Source organism: Brachyhypopomus gauderio, chromosome 2 (genome assembly GCF_052324685.1).
Source record: "Brachyhypopomus gauderio isolate BG-103 chromosome 2, BGAUD_0.2, whole genome shotgun sequence".
Lineage (NCBI taxonomy): Eukaryota > Metazoa > Chordata > Actinopteri > Gymnotiformes > Hypopomidae > Brachyhypopomus > Brachyhypopomus gauderio.
In genome coordinates, this window is record NC_135212.1 from 41,781,389 (window position 1) to 41,798,103 (window position 16,715).

The following is a 16,715-nucleotide window of genomic DNA, read 5'->3' on the forward strand; positions in this document are numbered from 1 at the left end:
CACATATACCTTTCTTTGCCATGTCACAGGGAGCTTTAGCTTTAAAGAGCTAAGAATTCAGTAGCTACACCACAGCTTATCTAACATTAGCTGGAGTCAGGCCAACAATATGCATTATAATTCTTGGTTTCTGCCTTTGGCTATTGTGAAGCAACCATAATTCCTCAAGTTCCAAAGCATTCTTTTAGAAATACGAGTATAGTGTTTAAGAACACCCACCGTAGTTGATCTCATATTCAGTTCTCTGTGATTGGTCAGTTTGCAGCCAATGCCTGAGGCTACCCAGGTGAGAATCACATGGTGTAGTTGTGGTTAGCACGTGTGCAGTCACGATGAAGACAATGCGCATGTGAATACCTTCTGAAGCTACCGATGACCGCAAGAGACAGAATATGTGAACACTACGAAAATATCTTCAGGATAGTAATACTGTAATAGAAATATATTTTAAAAATAGGACAAGAAGTTCAATAAAGGGTATCAACTGGAAAAAATCATTCGAATTTTTAAATAGTTCCAGTTCTGTATATTTCTGTCAAAAGTCTATTCTGACCAATATATACAGATCTAACTGTCAGTGTGGCAATGTTAAGATACTGTTTTGACTGTGAAATAATGATACAGTTCACATTTGTCCACATGATTAAAAATGTAACGGCAGCTCAAACCAAAATGTATTGTTTTAAGCCACCTTCCTCAAACATTGTTTTGTACCGCCATCTATTGGCGTTCACGCTACATGCAGTATTATTTATAGAGATTACAGTTCTATATAATTACTTGTCCTATATATTTTTTTATATCCTAATAAAATATCCTAATAAAAATATTGTGCAGTTATTGACGTTTTATAAAACTTCCAATAACATTTCAAAACTGGCTTTTAAATAATAATTCTTTATTGCGGTTTTGTAGCAGCAAAGCCAATTCGATTTGCAAAATATGAAATCTCTGATACAATGAAACAAGACAAATTCCCAGTAAAAAAAAGGCGCACTATCAATAATTATGTCAAACCTTTCATACGTTTCATAAAACAGCTGATAGGTGTTCCTTCTGATTCACGCGGAATGGTATCAGAAATAATGTTTCCCCCCGGACGAACTCTTTGATGCACAACATTAAAAGTGCAGTGCGGTGGCTGGGCTCGCTGTAAGTATTCTTTTCTCCTCAGTTACAAGGGTGTGTGTCATCCTGTGAGCAGACGTAACATTTTGTAATGGTCGCCTCCTTCTGTTTATATAATTATCAGAAATATAAGTTGGACGGCGTATGAAATAAGAAGGAACATCAATGCTGAATCTGACATGCGTCTCCATTTGACAGTGACAGCGCTGTCCACAACCAGTTGGTCGCAGGATGATTCTGTGTCATTTAGTCATATGTTCCCAATAAAACTGTAAAGTGATGATTTAGCGTTTTTTTAGGTTAGGCTGAATATGAACTTTGCCTTGTAACGACGGAATGTTGTCTTTTCATTTGGAGGTTGTAATGGCGAAGCTGCAAGGGTTCGAGTTCTGGCTGAAGACCCTGAAAGGCGCACGCTACGTGGTGGCGCCCATGGTGGACCAGAGCGAGCTCGCTTGGAGGCTCCTGAGTCGCAGACATGGCGCTCAACTCTGCTACACACCCATGCTACACGCTCAGGTCTTTGTAAGAGACGCCAATTACCGACGTGAAAACCTCTATAACGAGTTCAGCCCGGAGGACCGTCCCCTGATCGCGCAGGTGAGCCGCGGGGTCGTCACCGTCTGGCTTACTTCAGCTCTCGGCTCCGTTTCTAGCTAAACTGATGTGGTTGTTTTGTCTCATTTGCGGCAGATGCTTACCTGTAAACGGCGTTACTTTTTGTCGTTTGTGACCCTGTGTGTCGTCTGCTTTCACAGTTCTGTGCTAATGATCCAGAAGTGTTTGTCCAGGCAGCTGTTCTAGCCCAAGACTACTGCGACGCAGTTGACCTGAATCTCGGATGTCCTCAAATGATCGCTAAACGAGGTACTGTTAATGCCAGACATTTTCACCTAGCTTTCTTTCATGTTACTCCATAAGTGTTGTCATACTATAGTTCTTTAAATGCTACAGAACTTTAGTTACATTTTCTCTACTGTTTCAGAAGTTTATTGAAGCAGTTGTAGATGAGCAATTAGGTGTTGGACTGGGCAAACTCAAATTGATGCAGCACTGTGGATCTCCAGAATATGCAAATTTGAATATCTGACAATATATGTACATCACTCAGCATGTAATGGACAGCACATGGTTACGAACCAGTTAATGTTGGGATTATTTTCTCCCTTGAAGGGCACTACGGTGTGTTTCTCCAGGATGAGTGGGACCTGCTGAAGAGAATGAGTATGGCTACAGCTCAGAAACACACCTGGGAGAAAACTTACATACTCTTTAATACAGCAGTCGATCATTTGTGGAATTCTTCTACCTTTCACAGTTACATTAGCCAATGAGAAGTTGTCTGTGCCCGTCACATGCAAAATCCGGGTGTTTCCAGAGGTGGAGAAAACTGTGAAGTATGCCAGAATGCTGGAACAGGCAGGTTGCCAGGTAAAGGCGCTAGATTCTGAAAATATGCATTTGTGGCTTTGGGTTCAAATCTCCTCATGTGCACCTCCTTTTTCAGCTACTCACTGTTCATGGCAGAACGAAGGACCAGAAAGGGGCCCTGACTGGCGTGGCGAGCTGGGAGCACATCAGAGCTGTTCGGTGAGGTGGCCTCTGCATGTGTCTTTACCAGGCTGTGAGGTTTGAACTGACACTGTTATGCTGCTCTCCCAGTGATGCTGTGAACATCCCTGTGTTCGCTAATGGAAACATCCAGCATCTGAGCGACGTGCAGCGTTGCATGGACGAAACGGGAGTACAGGGGATAATGAGTGCAGGTGAACCTCCACACACACACACACACACACACACAGCTTGGTTTTACTATCCTTGTAGGTATCTTCCATTGACCTAATGATTCATATAGCTAAGTAATGCTAAACCCAGCCCTAACCCTAATCCTAACTTTGACCTTGGTAACCAAAAAGTAAATAATTTTGCTCTTTTGGTTTTTCAAATGATTTTTGTTAAAAACTATTTGACCACTACTAGGTCAAAAATGTCATATGTTTCTATCCTTGTGGCGATATTTGTTCTCCGTGGAGATATATAATGTATACAAGTATTTAAACACAGGCACAAACAATCTCGCTGGCTTGGTTGCTTGCTCAGTCACTCCACCTCCTGCGCATTAATGGAGAAAAGATGTAAATCATGAGAAGGTATATTACAATAATAACTTAGTAATACTAATGTTACTAATGATGGTCATTTACATAGTTAGATTTGGAATTGGATATGATAAAGATTTGGACTAAGCTTCTGCTTCACCACCACAGTCTCATATAGAGATGTCAACACTGCCACTGCTAACCCAACCCATTTGTAAGTCCCACACTCCCCTTTTTTATCTCTCGTGAGCTCACAAATTCCCTATACTGAAGGGATGGGGATGGATTTGCCCCTTTTGGATCCAGGGACCACCACCCCAGTTTGCCATACCCCGCTGAAGAAGCATGTTAACCACACCACCAACCCCAACCATGTACACAGTCATCAACATCTCAGGTTAAATCTAAATACAGGTGCTGGTCATAAAATTTGAATATCATAGAATATTTAGAATATTTTAGAATTAGAATATGTATTTATTTCAGTAATTCCGTTCAAAAAGTGAAATTTGTATATTATACTCATTCATTACACATAGACTGGTATATTTCAAGTATTTATTTGATGATTATAACTGACAACTAATGAAAACCCCAAATGCAGTATCTCAGAAAATTAGATTATGAAAAGTCTCTATTTTGAAGACACCTGGTACCACACTCTAAACAGCTAATTAACTCAAAACACATACAAAGGCCTTTAAGTGGTCTCTCAGTCTGGTTCTGTAGGTTACACAATCAAGGGGAAGACTGCTGACTTGGCAGTTGTCCAAAAGATGACCATTGACACCTTACACAAGCAGGGCAAGACACAAAAGGTCGTTGCTAATGAGGTCAGCTGTTAATAAAGAGGCGAAGGGAAGGAACAAATGTGGTAGAAAAATGTGCAAGCACATGGGATAACCGCACCCTGGAGAGGACTGAAACAAAACCCATTCAAATGTGGGGGAGATTCACAAAGACTGGACAGCAGCTAGAATCGGTGCTTCAAGGACTATATGCAGATGTTCCCAGTTTGGGGTAATAGCCCCTTGTGCTCCAGTTCCCATTAGCACCATTGTGGTCTTCACCTTCCATATCTTTTCCAGCTCTTCTCTCAGCTCTTGGTATTTTTTTTTCAAGCTTATTGTGTTACTTGTTTCTGATGTTGTCATCACTTGAGATTTTGAGATCCTTTACCATTTTCTGTCTGTGTCTGGAGGTCCCACCGGATATTGGCTCAGTCCTTCTCCTTTGGGGGCGTATTCCACTTCAACCTCCAAGTGTGCTCTGACTGCTAGCATCTTGCATCCCATTGTTATGTGCTGGATTGTTTTAGGATTTGCCTGTGGGATTTCATTGTACCTAAAACTGCCCTCAACACCTTCCAGTAGTCCACACATCCGACCACACTTCTCCAGTCATATTTGTTTTTCCCAGCTTGTTTACCTCTTCAGGTGGGCAGCCAGAGCTGTTAATCTTTGCTCTGCAGTCTGCAAGGCCTTAGGTGTAGAAGACTGTCTATCAAGTCCTTGATGGACAGTAAAACATTTGTTTTGAAAGTGCATGTTTAGGTACTCGCCAAGGAGGTGAGTCTTCAGAAGACAGCCAGTGACTGAACTGTACACACAGCCATGAGAAGTTCATTCCACCACCTGGGTGCCAGGACAGAGAAGAATACTGATGCATTCTCCACAGCCTCCCCACACCACCCTCCTTTCAAGACCCAGCTTTTGCCCCACCATCTGCCGTAGCCGCAGCCCTGCCGGTCCACCGATACGTCACAATGAAATCTGACAGCTTCAAATTATTAATTGGATAAGACAAATGTAATAAGAAAAATAAAGAAACAATTTATTTATAATGAGTTTTATCTCCCCTCTGCATTCTTAGAAGGGAACCTACACAATCCTGCGCTGTTCGAGGGCCGTAACCCCCCTGTGTGGGAGATGGCAGAGGAGTATCTGGAGGTGGTACAGAGGTATCCGCCCTGCACACTCTCCTACGTCCGAGCCCACCTCTTCAAGCTGTGGCACCACACGTAGGTCATGTGCGGTCTCATCTTAAAAAGCACCAAGAGAGACATGTCATAACTGTCTGACTTTGCTGGTCTGGTGAGTGTAGCCCTGTTTACTGCTCCAGGTTGCAGATCCATCAGGATCTGCGGGAGGAGTTGGCCAAAGCCAAGAACCTGGCAGGGATAGAAGAGGTCAACAGACAACTGAAGCAGCGTTGTAAGGTAGGAAACAGTATAGTGGACAGCTGGGTGTTGCCCCTGTCTGCCCCGATCTGTCCTTTTCTGCTCATGTCTGCTCCTGTCTACAAACATGAATCCGATTTTTAAGCAGTGCATGAAAAACACCTTTTCTTATTTGGTAGGAGGAGGAGATACATTCCTACACTGATATTCAGAGTGTTTTAAAGGGTCTTCATTGCTGGTTTGATCCGTTGCACTCCCTGCTTTTATGATGACGTCAGTCAGGTTGTTAGTTATGAGTTGCTGAGTCGTTCACACTCAGTGTTCTTACCATGAATCTCAGCTGTAGTTTTTTGCTATTGGTCTGTGTCTTTTCGGGTTGTTTTTTTTTGTGTTAAATGTGGCATTATGATTGTCATTTAAACACTGAATATAATTTTAGGTGCAAATAAATGTTGCAGAATGTGGAGGGAGTGGGAGAATGGGCAGTGTGAATATTCATGAAAATAACAATGTCTACAGCATCTGAATATGCAAAATTCTCTGAATATTTAAAAAAGTGGAAAAAAACTTGATGATTAATGGAATCGTAATATAAGTGCATATTTTAGGTGCTTAACAAGTAATGACACTAATGGTGACTTGCAGGAGGAGATGGCAGAGGAATCGGAGAGACACCATACTGGCCTGCCTTTTCCTCACTGGATCTGTCAACCGTACGTCAGACCAGCGTAAGGAAACAGGCTCTGCTTTGATTCACTATTCTTTTGACCACTGTATCCTTGACAACGCAGGCTTAGGCGAGCTACCCTGGTGATTTATAGCACAGAAGATCTCATTAAAGTGTAGAAAGCATCACTCTGTGCTAAGCCGACCTCGACACTAGGGTGCCGTTTTGGAAAATTAATTCTTGGTTAGTTTGGCTAATGTTGGTGGCACTGCAACATATCAGTCAAGCAGAAGACGGGAGGCCATCTTTGCACACTTCCCATTAGACCCAGTCCTGGTTCTGGTTCTGAGCCTTTCCCAACCTGACGCAGCCTCCGTGTAGAGTGGCCTCAAAGGCATGTGCTTCTGCAGGCCCAAGGAGGGGGTGGCTGAGAATGGACAGAAGACTCCAGAGGTGAAGGCCGTGAGAGTGAAAAGGGCACTAGAGGACTGCGACAGCTCAAATGACTCTCTCTCCAAGAACAAGCAGAAGAAGAAGGCCAGGAACCCCCACAAGAACTTCTGTCCTGAACTGAAACGTAAGCAACAGTAGCAGCAAAGGGAGGTTAATCAGCCATAGCAACCTTCCTCCTGGGGGTTGAGCTTTATTCAGATTTTAAATCTTCATTGGGCATGAGTTCGGACTGTGATTAGTATTGCTGTGGTAGCTAGTCAGTTTGTTCTCTCCATTCTTAATAATAAGGCTGCTGCTGTTCTAATCATGAGCTAACATTTATTTGTAATTACTGATCATTCAGAGAGGTGGTTGATCAAAACATTAATGAAACTTTTCTTCATTTTGCTCTGCAGCAAAATATATCAAATGTGAGCACTGTGGAAATCCTAAAGTAAGTCCTCATTTTGGTGCTTGTCAGCTTTTAATTTACATTAGCTACATATAATTTAAATCTATTGGCATACAATATGCATAAAATTGTTCAGTGATCTGTATTTTGGATTTTCTTGTTTTCTAACAGGGCAATAAATGTGTATTTAACTTGTGTCGTGGCTGCTGTAAGAAAAAAGCCTTCAAGGAAGTGGCTGACTGTCCAGGTGAGTGTCATGGCCTGCCTGTCAGGCCCCTGTGCTGCTCCATAATGACAAATGCAGACTACTCATCATATAGCCTGTGTAGGCAAAATACATTTAGTTTGATCATGTACCCTAACCCAAGGTCAAATTATGTCATTCAAAGGTCACAGCTTGAGATTCAAAACCAAAGCCCAAAAGCAGGGGAATTCTGGGATGGACTGTGGGCAGATGAACGGGAACTTGCCTTTGCCAACAGAGCACCCCAGCACAGAGCACGCCCAGCCTGAGGCCCAGGCCTCGACCTAAGACCCCCACCCCTCTCCTCACAGCCACCTCGGACTGGACCTCCAGTATCTGGAGTGTAAACGCAGCTCAGTCAACATGCCGTAAACCACAAGTGATGGACTGAACTGCACTTGCGTCATTGAACTCTGCTGTTACAGGTCGCAGAAGGGTCCGTTATCCAGAGCCTCTGGGAACACCAAGAACACTGAACTGCAGGGCTCTGTAGGGGCCGCAGTATGTTTGTTTAGCTTCTTGTCTTTAAGGTGTCAGGTGGATGTGGGTCAGTTGGCACTGAACGATAAACCACACAGAGCAGAGCATACTGCTGCTTGTTTGTTTTTTTTACACTTTTATTTACATATTAATGAAGTACTCCCCAGACCACCTGCCACTAAGCACACATCACATCATTTCCATTTCATACCAAAGTCAGAATTCAGGATGAATTTACAAAATGTAATTTACCACTGCTACAGGAACATTGGGGAATAGATTATATTGTGAAGGGTTATGTACTGGTTAATGAGTTGAATTTTAAGGTAACTCTGAAATGACTCCAGAATAAGGGTACTTTTGACATGACCGCTGGATTGCTAACCCACACATCTAGTGATGTACCGTCTCCAGACTGTCAGCTGCTTGCTAGGTCAACTTTATTTTTTAATCATCTGTACTATGTGGACTAGCAGAAAGTGTGATTGTGTTGACAGCATTTCCCATCACAAACCACGAGTGACCTTTCTTGGCCATTTTTAAATGTTAGTGGTTTTTTACAATGAATACAAATTTTAAGTCTAACCTTGTGTGTCTTAATATGAATAATCTCTAATCCATGCCAGGTGGATTACCGGTTATAGTGTGTCTTAATATGAATCAGCCCTAATCTATGCCAGGCGGATTTTCAATTGAATGTTTTATTTAGATAATTACCAGATTAATTTATCAGGGAAAACATTATAGAAATGTAGCCAAGCTGCATCACCTCAGTCCCCAAACCAGCCGTCCTGCCAAGTTGGGTCTGAACCCCCGAGCCTTACTCAGACCCCCTGGGTTTTCACCACCTGACAGAGTTGTGGTTGGAACAAACATCTCTGGGACGCATGAGACAGTAGATCAGCAGGGTTACCGACAAGTCACATGACCAAGAGATAGCTGGAGTCCTCTCGTTTTTACAAAAACAAAATGTCAACATGTATAATCTTGAAGATGAAAAAACAAAACTAAAACAGTCCTGAAGCTGATCAGAAAAGGAGAGAAAACCAAACGTTGTTTGGGAGCATCTTTTCCAATGTATATTTATTTTAAAAGCATGTTCTGTGATGAGGTTTTTCCAATGTGTAATCAAGGTTTGTCACAAGATACAGAGGAAAGTGCATCTCCTAAACACCACCAGGCCAGAACAGCACACATGCTGCTTCACGCTCTTCCTCCTTTTCATTTTTTCTTTTTTTTTTCCTTTCTTTTTTTTTGTTCTTTTAAATCGAGCAACAGGGTGTGCTTGTCTTTAGTACAGACAACAAATATCTTCTTCCCAACTTAAATAAAGTCTTTAGATTGTGATTTTTCTTTCTTCAGCAGGGAAACAGAACTGAACTCTAATGGAGGGCCGTGTCACTCCCACCGCCGCCACGGGCCCGCGTGCTTCCCTACGAGAGGCGTCCGGCTCGGCTCTACATGTTGGTGCTCATTCGTGTTTGGCTGTTGGCGGGTGTGAGCTCCCCTTGGCTGCCTTCTCTGGGAGGAGACTGGGGAGGGAGGAGCAGAGCTCAGTGATCAGTGAGGAGAAGGAGGGGCAGGGAGGCGTTAGTACACACAGAGGGAATGCAGAGGCATTAATCAATACAGAGAGGGAAGCATTTGTACACACATACAGAAGGAAGGTGGACAGGTATTAGTGAACACACACAGAGGTAGAGACATTAGTAAACACAGAGAGAAGGCGGAGAGATATTGTAGAGGCATTAGCATAACACCTACAAAGCTTTATGAACAGGACTATGGAACAGGATCAGTCATGAAAGAATACCACAAAAGGTCATTGATCTGGCGTTTCCCTTTCTGTGATGTTTCAGAAACTTACAAAACTGAACTGCATATGTGGCAGGATGCTGGTTTAGTTCTGAATAATGAATCGATACAGATACAAGCACGCTTGTCTAAATGAGGGCTCATGCCAGAGCTCCCATTGTGGATGGAGGAAGAAATGGACAGAAGGAGGAGACGAGTGATATGAGATTTAAGAAGGGTTAGTCTGGAGGTGAGGGATGGAGAGGGTTAATAAAGAGAGGGGTGTAGACAGATGGAGGAGGTGGAGCTAGGTCCTGAGAGGGTGGAAACGCGGTGGAGATGCAAGCATATTTAGCAGAGTGAGGAGACACGTTACCTTGACGTGTATCTGGTTACGCAGCACAGCCGCCCTCAAGATCATGGCTTTGGCCCGCCTCTGAAACTCCTTCCCCATCTGAAGAGACTTCTCAAACGTCGTGCTCCTCTGATCCACGTCACGGGCGTACAGGATCTGGAGACGGCGACACAGAGGCGGTCAGCTAGTACACATGGCAGAAAAACCAATACAGAGGGGAACAGTGCTGTTACAGGGAGGGGGCAACAGGCTACAGGAGGTCCCAGGAGACAGAAGGAGAAGGCAGAGGACAGCGCATGCCTTGCTGTGGGAGTCGATGCGGGCGTTGATCAGACCCTCCAGGATCAGCTGGGTGAGCTCATCCTCCAGGGCCGCCACTGTGGTGTTGAAGGCCACTGCCATCTTGTTCATGTCTGCGGACACGTAGGGACTGAAGTACTGCCCAGGGACAGGAGACACAGATTTCGTTAGTCTCAGGCATCAGCACGGAAAGCAACACATACGCGACCTCTTTCTGACTTTAGTCTTGCTTTTGTTCCACTTCACAGGACATTGCTGAAACACTGGGCCAAGAGTTTTGAAAAGCATTTTGTTTTGTCTGCAATGCAGCAGAATGTCCATCATACATGCATATTCTCTTTAAAAATGGTTTCTAGGTGTTAAGGCAAGCAGACCAATACTCAATTGTTATATGTACCGAAACATCTGATACTTGTAGTTTGCTGAAAGTTGCTGAATGATTATTGGTTTATTTACTGGCCTGAGTAGATGTCCATGCGTTAGCATATATCAAAGCTTGTGTGTGCATGCTGCAATGTAGGACACAGCAAAACGAGGTGTAATAATGTTAAGATTCAATGTTCATGCAATGGGATCAGGCCACACATACACACACACACACACACACACACACACACACACACACACACACACACACACACACACACACACACACACACACACACACACACAGGCCCTGTGGTGACAGTCCTACCTGTATGAGGGCTCTGTTCCTGATCTGTGTGTACAGTGTTCTTACATGGGGAGCCAGATACATGTCTAGGAGGAGATTATCCTACAACAGGAAAGCCAAATAATTGAAAGAATTAAATACAGAAGCCAGCCTGTTAAGGAACAACCAACCAACCAAACCCCAGACGCGAGCCCTACCTTCATTTCATCCAGCATTTTCAGACAAGACGCATACTTTGACTCATAAAATTTGAAGATAATATCACGGACTTGGGGTTCCAACTCTAAAAATAATTTAAATGAGCTAGGGGGGGAAACAGAGATTTATCAACACATGGTGTCATTAAAAACGAAAGAAGACCTAAAGCATGTCTGTGATTAAAGGCTTTTGGCTGACCTGCTGGAGATGACGTTACGCTGGAGTTCTTGTCTGTCAAACGTGGCCAGAGCACACAGCCCCCCATAAACTGCTACGTTACTAGGGGAGAGTAACTGGAGAGGGATGGAGAACAGCACACTGTCACAAACAGGAAGAGACACCCTAGAGTCTCCCCCCATCTTCACAGTGCTTTGATCCCAGCTCAATGGCACTGCCCCGTTACCAAGCAACAGACAAACCTCGGGGAAGTCGCAGTGGTCAAAAGAGGCCTGCAGGAAACACTTGGCAGCGGGTTTATATTTCCTTGAAGCGAGTTCTGCCAGCCCTGCAGGGACACACGCACACACACGTGTAGTATCACCACTATGCACTGTGACAAATCACAAATCAGTCACTGCACCACTATGGGGGGGACATGATACACATTTTCAGGCTTGACAATTTTCTATTCAAAATCAAATTAAAAATTTTACTTCATGTGTTTAAAAATGTGGCCATTATACAGAGATTTAATTATATACTGCACTAATTTGGATCAGATTTTCCCTTCAAAACAAAACACTGCAAACTAGCCTGCAGTGTAAAGAGAAGGATGGAACAGCTCAGATTAGCGTTAAACAACCAATCACAAAGCTGATCTGCTCCATATGACCTCATACACCACGTTAGTAGTCAGAGAACGTTCATATTTTTACATTTCTATACTTCATTTTGAATATCCTATTTTGTTATAATAAGCATGAACATTAAACGTGGTACATCTTTATGCAGCACTAATCATAACACAATCACAGACATCAGATAATCAGGAACTCAGCCATTTCCCACAAACCACTACACGACGGCTGACTACTAACTTTAGAAATGCGGCTTTTAGGTACAGGTTAATCCACAGAGAATGAAAAGAACTAATCTCTTCATAAATGCACACTATAGTATGTAAATGCCTTATTGGAATACATTTAAGAGGTACCTGCAGCACATTTTAGTTTGGTGAGAACAGCTTGGTTTTGACTATCTCTCTCCCCTCGTTGCTGGGAAAAAAAGAGTTGCAACATTATTCAAGTCACTCATGTCCTTTGCGTCAAGTATGATTACAACCATTAAGAAAGGCAGTAGACACCTACCTCTGCTATTTCTGGAGTGGATTCAGCCTTGCTCACATAGCTAAGTACATGGGACCAGTTTTGAAGGTAAACGCTAACCTGTAGAGGACCATAGACATGGTCATGAAAGTGTGAATGTACAAATGAATCTCACTAGCTATACAAAAAAATCCCTCTAAAAACCCAAGAGGTTGGAAGATGAGAGAAAGTGGTAGGTATTTCTGAGCGAGTTATACTATGCTTCACGGTGAGGCTGTGGCTAGATTACCTTGATTACATTAAGACACATGTTGATGACATGTTTGGCGCTAGTGCAGTAGTCTCTGGCTCGGGAGTAGCACTTCAGAGCATTGCTGAGGTCACCACAGTCCAGGTAGTGATCTCCAAGGTCATCATGACCCCTCCTTAACATAACACAACAACGTTTGTTTAGCTGAAGGAGTCAGGCTTGCACAGCCATCAGTTTATTTTAATTTATATAGTGCTCTTAACGATGGACACACATTTTACAGGAATCTCAGTCTACACCAATAATGAGCAATCAAAGGAAAATTCCACTGCAAGCATATGGAAAAAACCTTGGGAGAAGAGAGACTCAAGAGGGGAACCAATCATCTTAGAAAGCGTTCTTGAACAAAAGACTGAAACAAAGATGTACTAACTAGGTAGATTTATCGATAATGGCCCAGTTATAGTTATACCATGGTGAGAGGCAGCTGAATGGTTATCCTGCTAATCTGGACATGTATTTTCATCATTACAATGGAACCTGACACAGGTGAAGGGCTTGTGACCAAGTGCAGTGTCTGTCCAAAGTACATCAACTCCCCTGTGAACTCACACCCTGCAAGTCTGGCTCCTGTCCACTGCTTTAAATCAACTGGCTCAGTTCATTTAGGGCCCAATAATAACCTGCTCAAGAACTCTGGGTGTGTTGAGGCAGGAATTAATTATGTGTGGCAAATGCAATGCCTTTCAGACCACAACCACCCAATTCAGCGTCCTCCACACCAACCACTGCAGGATAGCAGAATCTAACCGATCTTCACGCTCCAACACTCCTGACCCACCTCACCTGCTCATTATAAAGTCCTTCATGGTCTGAATCAAGATTTGCCAGGACTGGGGAACACAGAACTGTGGCGTGAGGAAGACCACCCCAGTTCTGTGTACGTAACAACTGGGTGAGGGCAGTGAAAACCACTTGTGTTAGGCTGCTTGTACCTGATGCTTTCTTTGATGGAGTTTCCCTTGTAATTCTTTAAATCTGTATCCAGCTTCTCCAATTTGAGCAGAGCTTTTTTCCTGGTCGATTCCGCCCATGCTGTGTCGAGGGGTGGGGGCTCCACGGCCCCCTCTGGAACAGCGTCTGGGACACCCTGCATTTCCCTGTGGAATCACAAGCATCTCAGATGCACACACAACCAGTGGATAGGAAATGACAGGGAACAGGAGTGTTCAATCTACTGCTCCTGTTAACAAGAATTCCCTATTTTATATTCATTTTGTTCCTTACTGGATTGGGCCTCCTCTACAAATTACGTTTTTATTTTTGGAGAAGGGGCCCATAAAACTTTTATCCATTTTTTCAGGCCCCCCCTCCAAAAAATCCAAACGAAATAATCGATTTAATCTATTTTAACTAATACACTCTAAATGCCTATTAATGTTTAATTTATGATTAGTCACAATACACGAGACAGAGAACACACTGCAAACATGACATGACCATATTAATCAAGTTTTCATCAGGATTAATTATTGTGCGAGTGTAACACAATGTATAAATACGAGTTGGAAACCACAATTTAGACATCCAAAAAGGTGTCTGTGCGCACTGAAAATATATTAGAGAAATTAGCTTTAAACTCAGAATAAGTCCAACAATGTTTGACCATTTTATCAATTCAACAAGTCAAACAAGGTCTATAAATATTTATGGCCAATGGAATAACCAACATTTTAAAGACATTACTATTTTGTACTACGGGATTCAACAACAATCATGCATAGTTTTTTTTTTCAATAACTTAACATCCTGCAAGAAGTCATGGGAAATAATTTAAGAAGAAGAATGCTGATTTACACGAGCTGCTCTTGCCTTGTGGCCTCAGTAAGCTTGCGATGGATCTCTTCATATACATCAACATTAAAGGTTCTTTGGACAAATGACAAGGCCATCCTCAGGGCCTCGACTCGCAGCTGGGGACAGTGGTCCGCGATAAACTGCAGCCGCTCAATCCTCATCAGTCCACTGTAGCTCGAAGCATACTGCTCCAGGTCCTTCGGGGGGGGAGGAGAGACAAAATAAACCCACATGGAGCACATGGACACATAAAAACATTACCCGACCCATTTTTGAATATGCATGGTGCATAAAAGAGTACATAATAGCACGCAGTAACTTGTGATCCCAAATGATTGTGGGTATTATGTACAACTTATATTTAGGAAATTTACCAGTAACAGTTGATGTGAAAAAACACCACTGTATGCACGATATGGTTTAGTCAAGGTGGAACACATACCAGGGTGGGATTCTCCACAACATAATTGGTGTCGGGTGCATTCTGCTGGTCTTCCTGAGGGTCAGCATCTATCTGCATGGGCTCCACAGACCCCTGGGGTGTGCAGCAATTGGTTAATGTGGTTAACTCCTATTACACGGGCTGCATATTATCTATACAGTTATTCACTGCTGATATGAGCCATGTTTAAAAACTAGAAATCCAACATTTCATGCTCTACAAAACACATCACACTGACTCAAACACCATCCATGTCTCATGAAAATTTCTGGATTTGTGGTTTTCAAACACATTCAAATAAACGTGTGTGTGTGTAACCATCCTTTCCAGGGAGGTGGGGGCAGGGAGTGCACACATAATCCAGCAGTACTGAGTCTTGACTGCACGTGCTTTCTCTGATTGCTCTCCGTCTATGCTGTGTGGTTACCTCCAGAACAAGCGAGCATGCAGACAGGCTGGAGCTGAGCACATAGTGGCCCGCGGTGAAAGGGACGAGCAGGTCAGACCTGCTGCTGCGGGGCGTGCACAGAGAAGACGAAGCAGAGCTATCCCTGATTCTGGCCTGAACCTGCTCTGCAGCGCCCCCCAAACCTAACACAGAACTCAACTGAAAGAGGGAAAGTATTTTCATAATGACAAAGTGGGTGTAGGCCTGGGCTACACTGACAGCCACCTACAGTGTTTGTGGACAACAAATAATCAGCAGTTAACAGTTGCGCGTGCACCAGCGATAAGCATACACATACTGTGAACACGCTAAAGCTTATGCACATTAATAAAATTATGACAACAATAAACTAAACTCTTAAAAAAACCACTGCTGAGATTTGTTTTTAACGCCGAAAGGATTATAGCTACGAGAAAATGAGCTAAAACCCACCAGCCAGAAGTGGATGTTTTTGACAGGCTATGCAGCTAGCTTCCTTACACACTTAGAGAGCTCGCTAGCAGCTAACTAGCACACACGATACTTTCCTACCACAGTGGTGAGCGAACTGGGTAACAAACACGAGTACACCTAAATAAAACACCACACCGCCGCTAAAACACTACAGTCGTGTTGTGCTCCGTCGCCACTATTAGACGAGCCCAACGTGTTTACTGGGTATATTCACAGCGGTTCACCGTGAAGCCACAACATCACCGTTGGCTCAAGCACGCAGGGCCGCGCCAAACTGAAGCTGGAGATGCTGGTGGCCCCTCGGCCGTGTGTGGGAGCGCCGTGGTGCGGCTGTCGCTGCTCACGGGAAAACACGAGACACCAAACCAGCGTGTTCACTACAAGTCAGCTCTCGAGTCCCACTAGCCGGCTGCCCCTGTGCTCGTCTGGCTGAGCGGCCGTCGATGGTGCTCCTCAGACCGGCCAGCAGCCCTGCTAACACGCTAACCGCACGTTAGCCTGGTCAGAAACTTTCCGATTCGCGTTTTAAACCGCTTGGAAAACCCACTACAGCGTCCAGTAGCCTAAACCCGCACGGTTTTCGCGGTTGTATTCGACGTCTAGATACGGCCTTCCGTTTTTTTATTTTATCTCTGCCGCTAAACTTGGTAAAAATAGCCGTGACCACCGAGCTAGCGGCGCCCACAGCGGCTCTGAGGCCCGCGGTCGCTCGGGAGGGTTAGCACGACGCTAGCCGGCCAGGACGCCTCCGTGTCGCTCACAAACCACACGGGACGGGGACCGTACGAAGCCCCGCGGCCGACCGGCGTCGGAGCGTCGCCCTCTTCCGCGTCCGCGCGAAGCGAGTTTTTTTAAAAATAAACCCCAGCGAGAATTAAAGAGTTCACCTGAAAGTTGAAGACCTGCACGGGCAGAGGCATCTCCTCCTCCTTCTCCGCAGAAACAGAGCACACGAACACATCCGGGGCGTGCGAGCGCGCGCACACCACGTTCTTGCTACGTAAAGGCGTTTAAAGCTCGAGCGCGCGCCCGCGTGTCG

At 44.1% G+C, this 16,715-nt stretch overlaps 2 protein-coding genes across 5 annotated transcripts; one reads left to right on the forward strand and one right to left on the reverse strand.

The window, feature by feature from the left end:
• Positions 1-1,097: 1,097 nt before the first annotated feature.
• dus1l (dihydrouridine synthase 1-like (S. cerevisiae)) lies at positions 1,098-7,750 on the forward strand. Its single transcript, XM_076996434.1, has 14 exons — positions 1,098-1,152; positions 1,486-1,728; positions 1,887-1,995; positions 2,302-2,352; positions 2,447-2,559; positions 2,636-2,718; positions 2,791-2,894; positions 5,100-5,247; positions 5,349-5,445; positions 6,052-6,134; positions 6,484-6,650; positions 6,922-6,959; positions 7,089-7,164; positions 7,307-7,750. Exons 2-14 carry the CDS (start codon positions 1,492-1,494, stop codon positions 7,447-7,449), a joined length of 1,449 nt encoding a protein of 482 aa, XP_076852549.1. The 5' UTR covers positions 1,098-1,152; positions 1,486-1,491; the 3' UTR covers positions 7,450-7,750.
• Positions 7,751-8,842: 1,092 nt separating this feature from the next.
• On the reverse strand, positions 8,843-16,715 carry gps1 (G protein pathway suppressor 1). 4 transcript variants are annotated; one of them, XM_076996409.1, is made up of 15 exons: positions 16,564-16,683; positions 15,203-15,382; positions 14,776-14,868; positions 14,334-14,530; positions 13,472-13,636; positions 12,516-12,651; positions 12,269-12,346; positions 12,115-12,175; positions 11,381-11,466; positions 11,160-11,254; positions 10,961-11,066; positions 10,785-10,865; positions 10,091-10,228; positions 9,812-9,946; positions 8,843-9,173 (listed from the first exon to the last, which is right to left on the reverse strand). In XM_076996409.1, exons 1-15 carry the CDS (start codon positions 16,594-16,596, stop codon positions 9,099-9,101), a joined length of 1,659 nt encoding a protein of 552 aa, XP_076852524.1. In that variant the 5' UTR covers positions 16,597-16,683; the 3' UTR covers positions 8,843-9,098. The 4 variants fall into 4 exon arrangements, with proteins under 4 accessions (XP_076852524.1, XP_076852528.1, XP_076852535.1 ...); XM_076996413.1 differs by having other exon boundaries at positions 14,349-14,530; positions 16,564-16,682; XM_076996420.1 differs by lacking the exon at positions 15,203-15,382 and having other exon boundaries at positions 14,349-14,530; positions 16,564-16,715.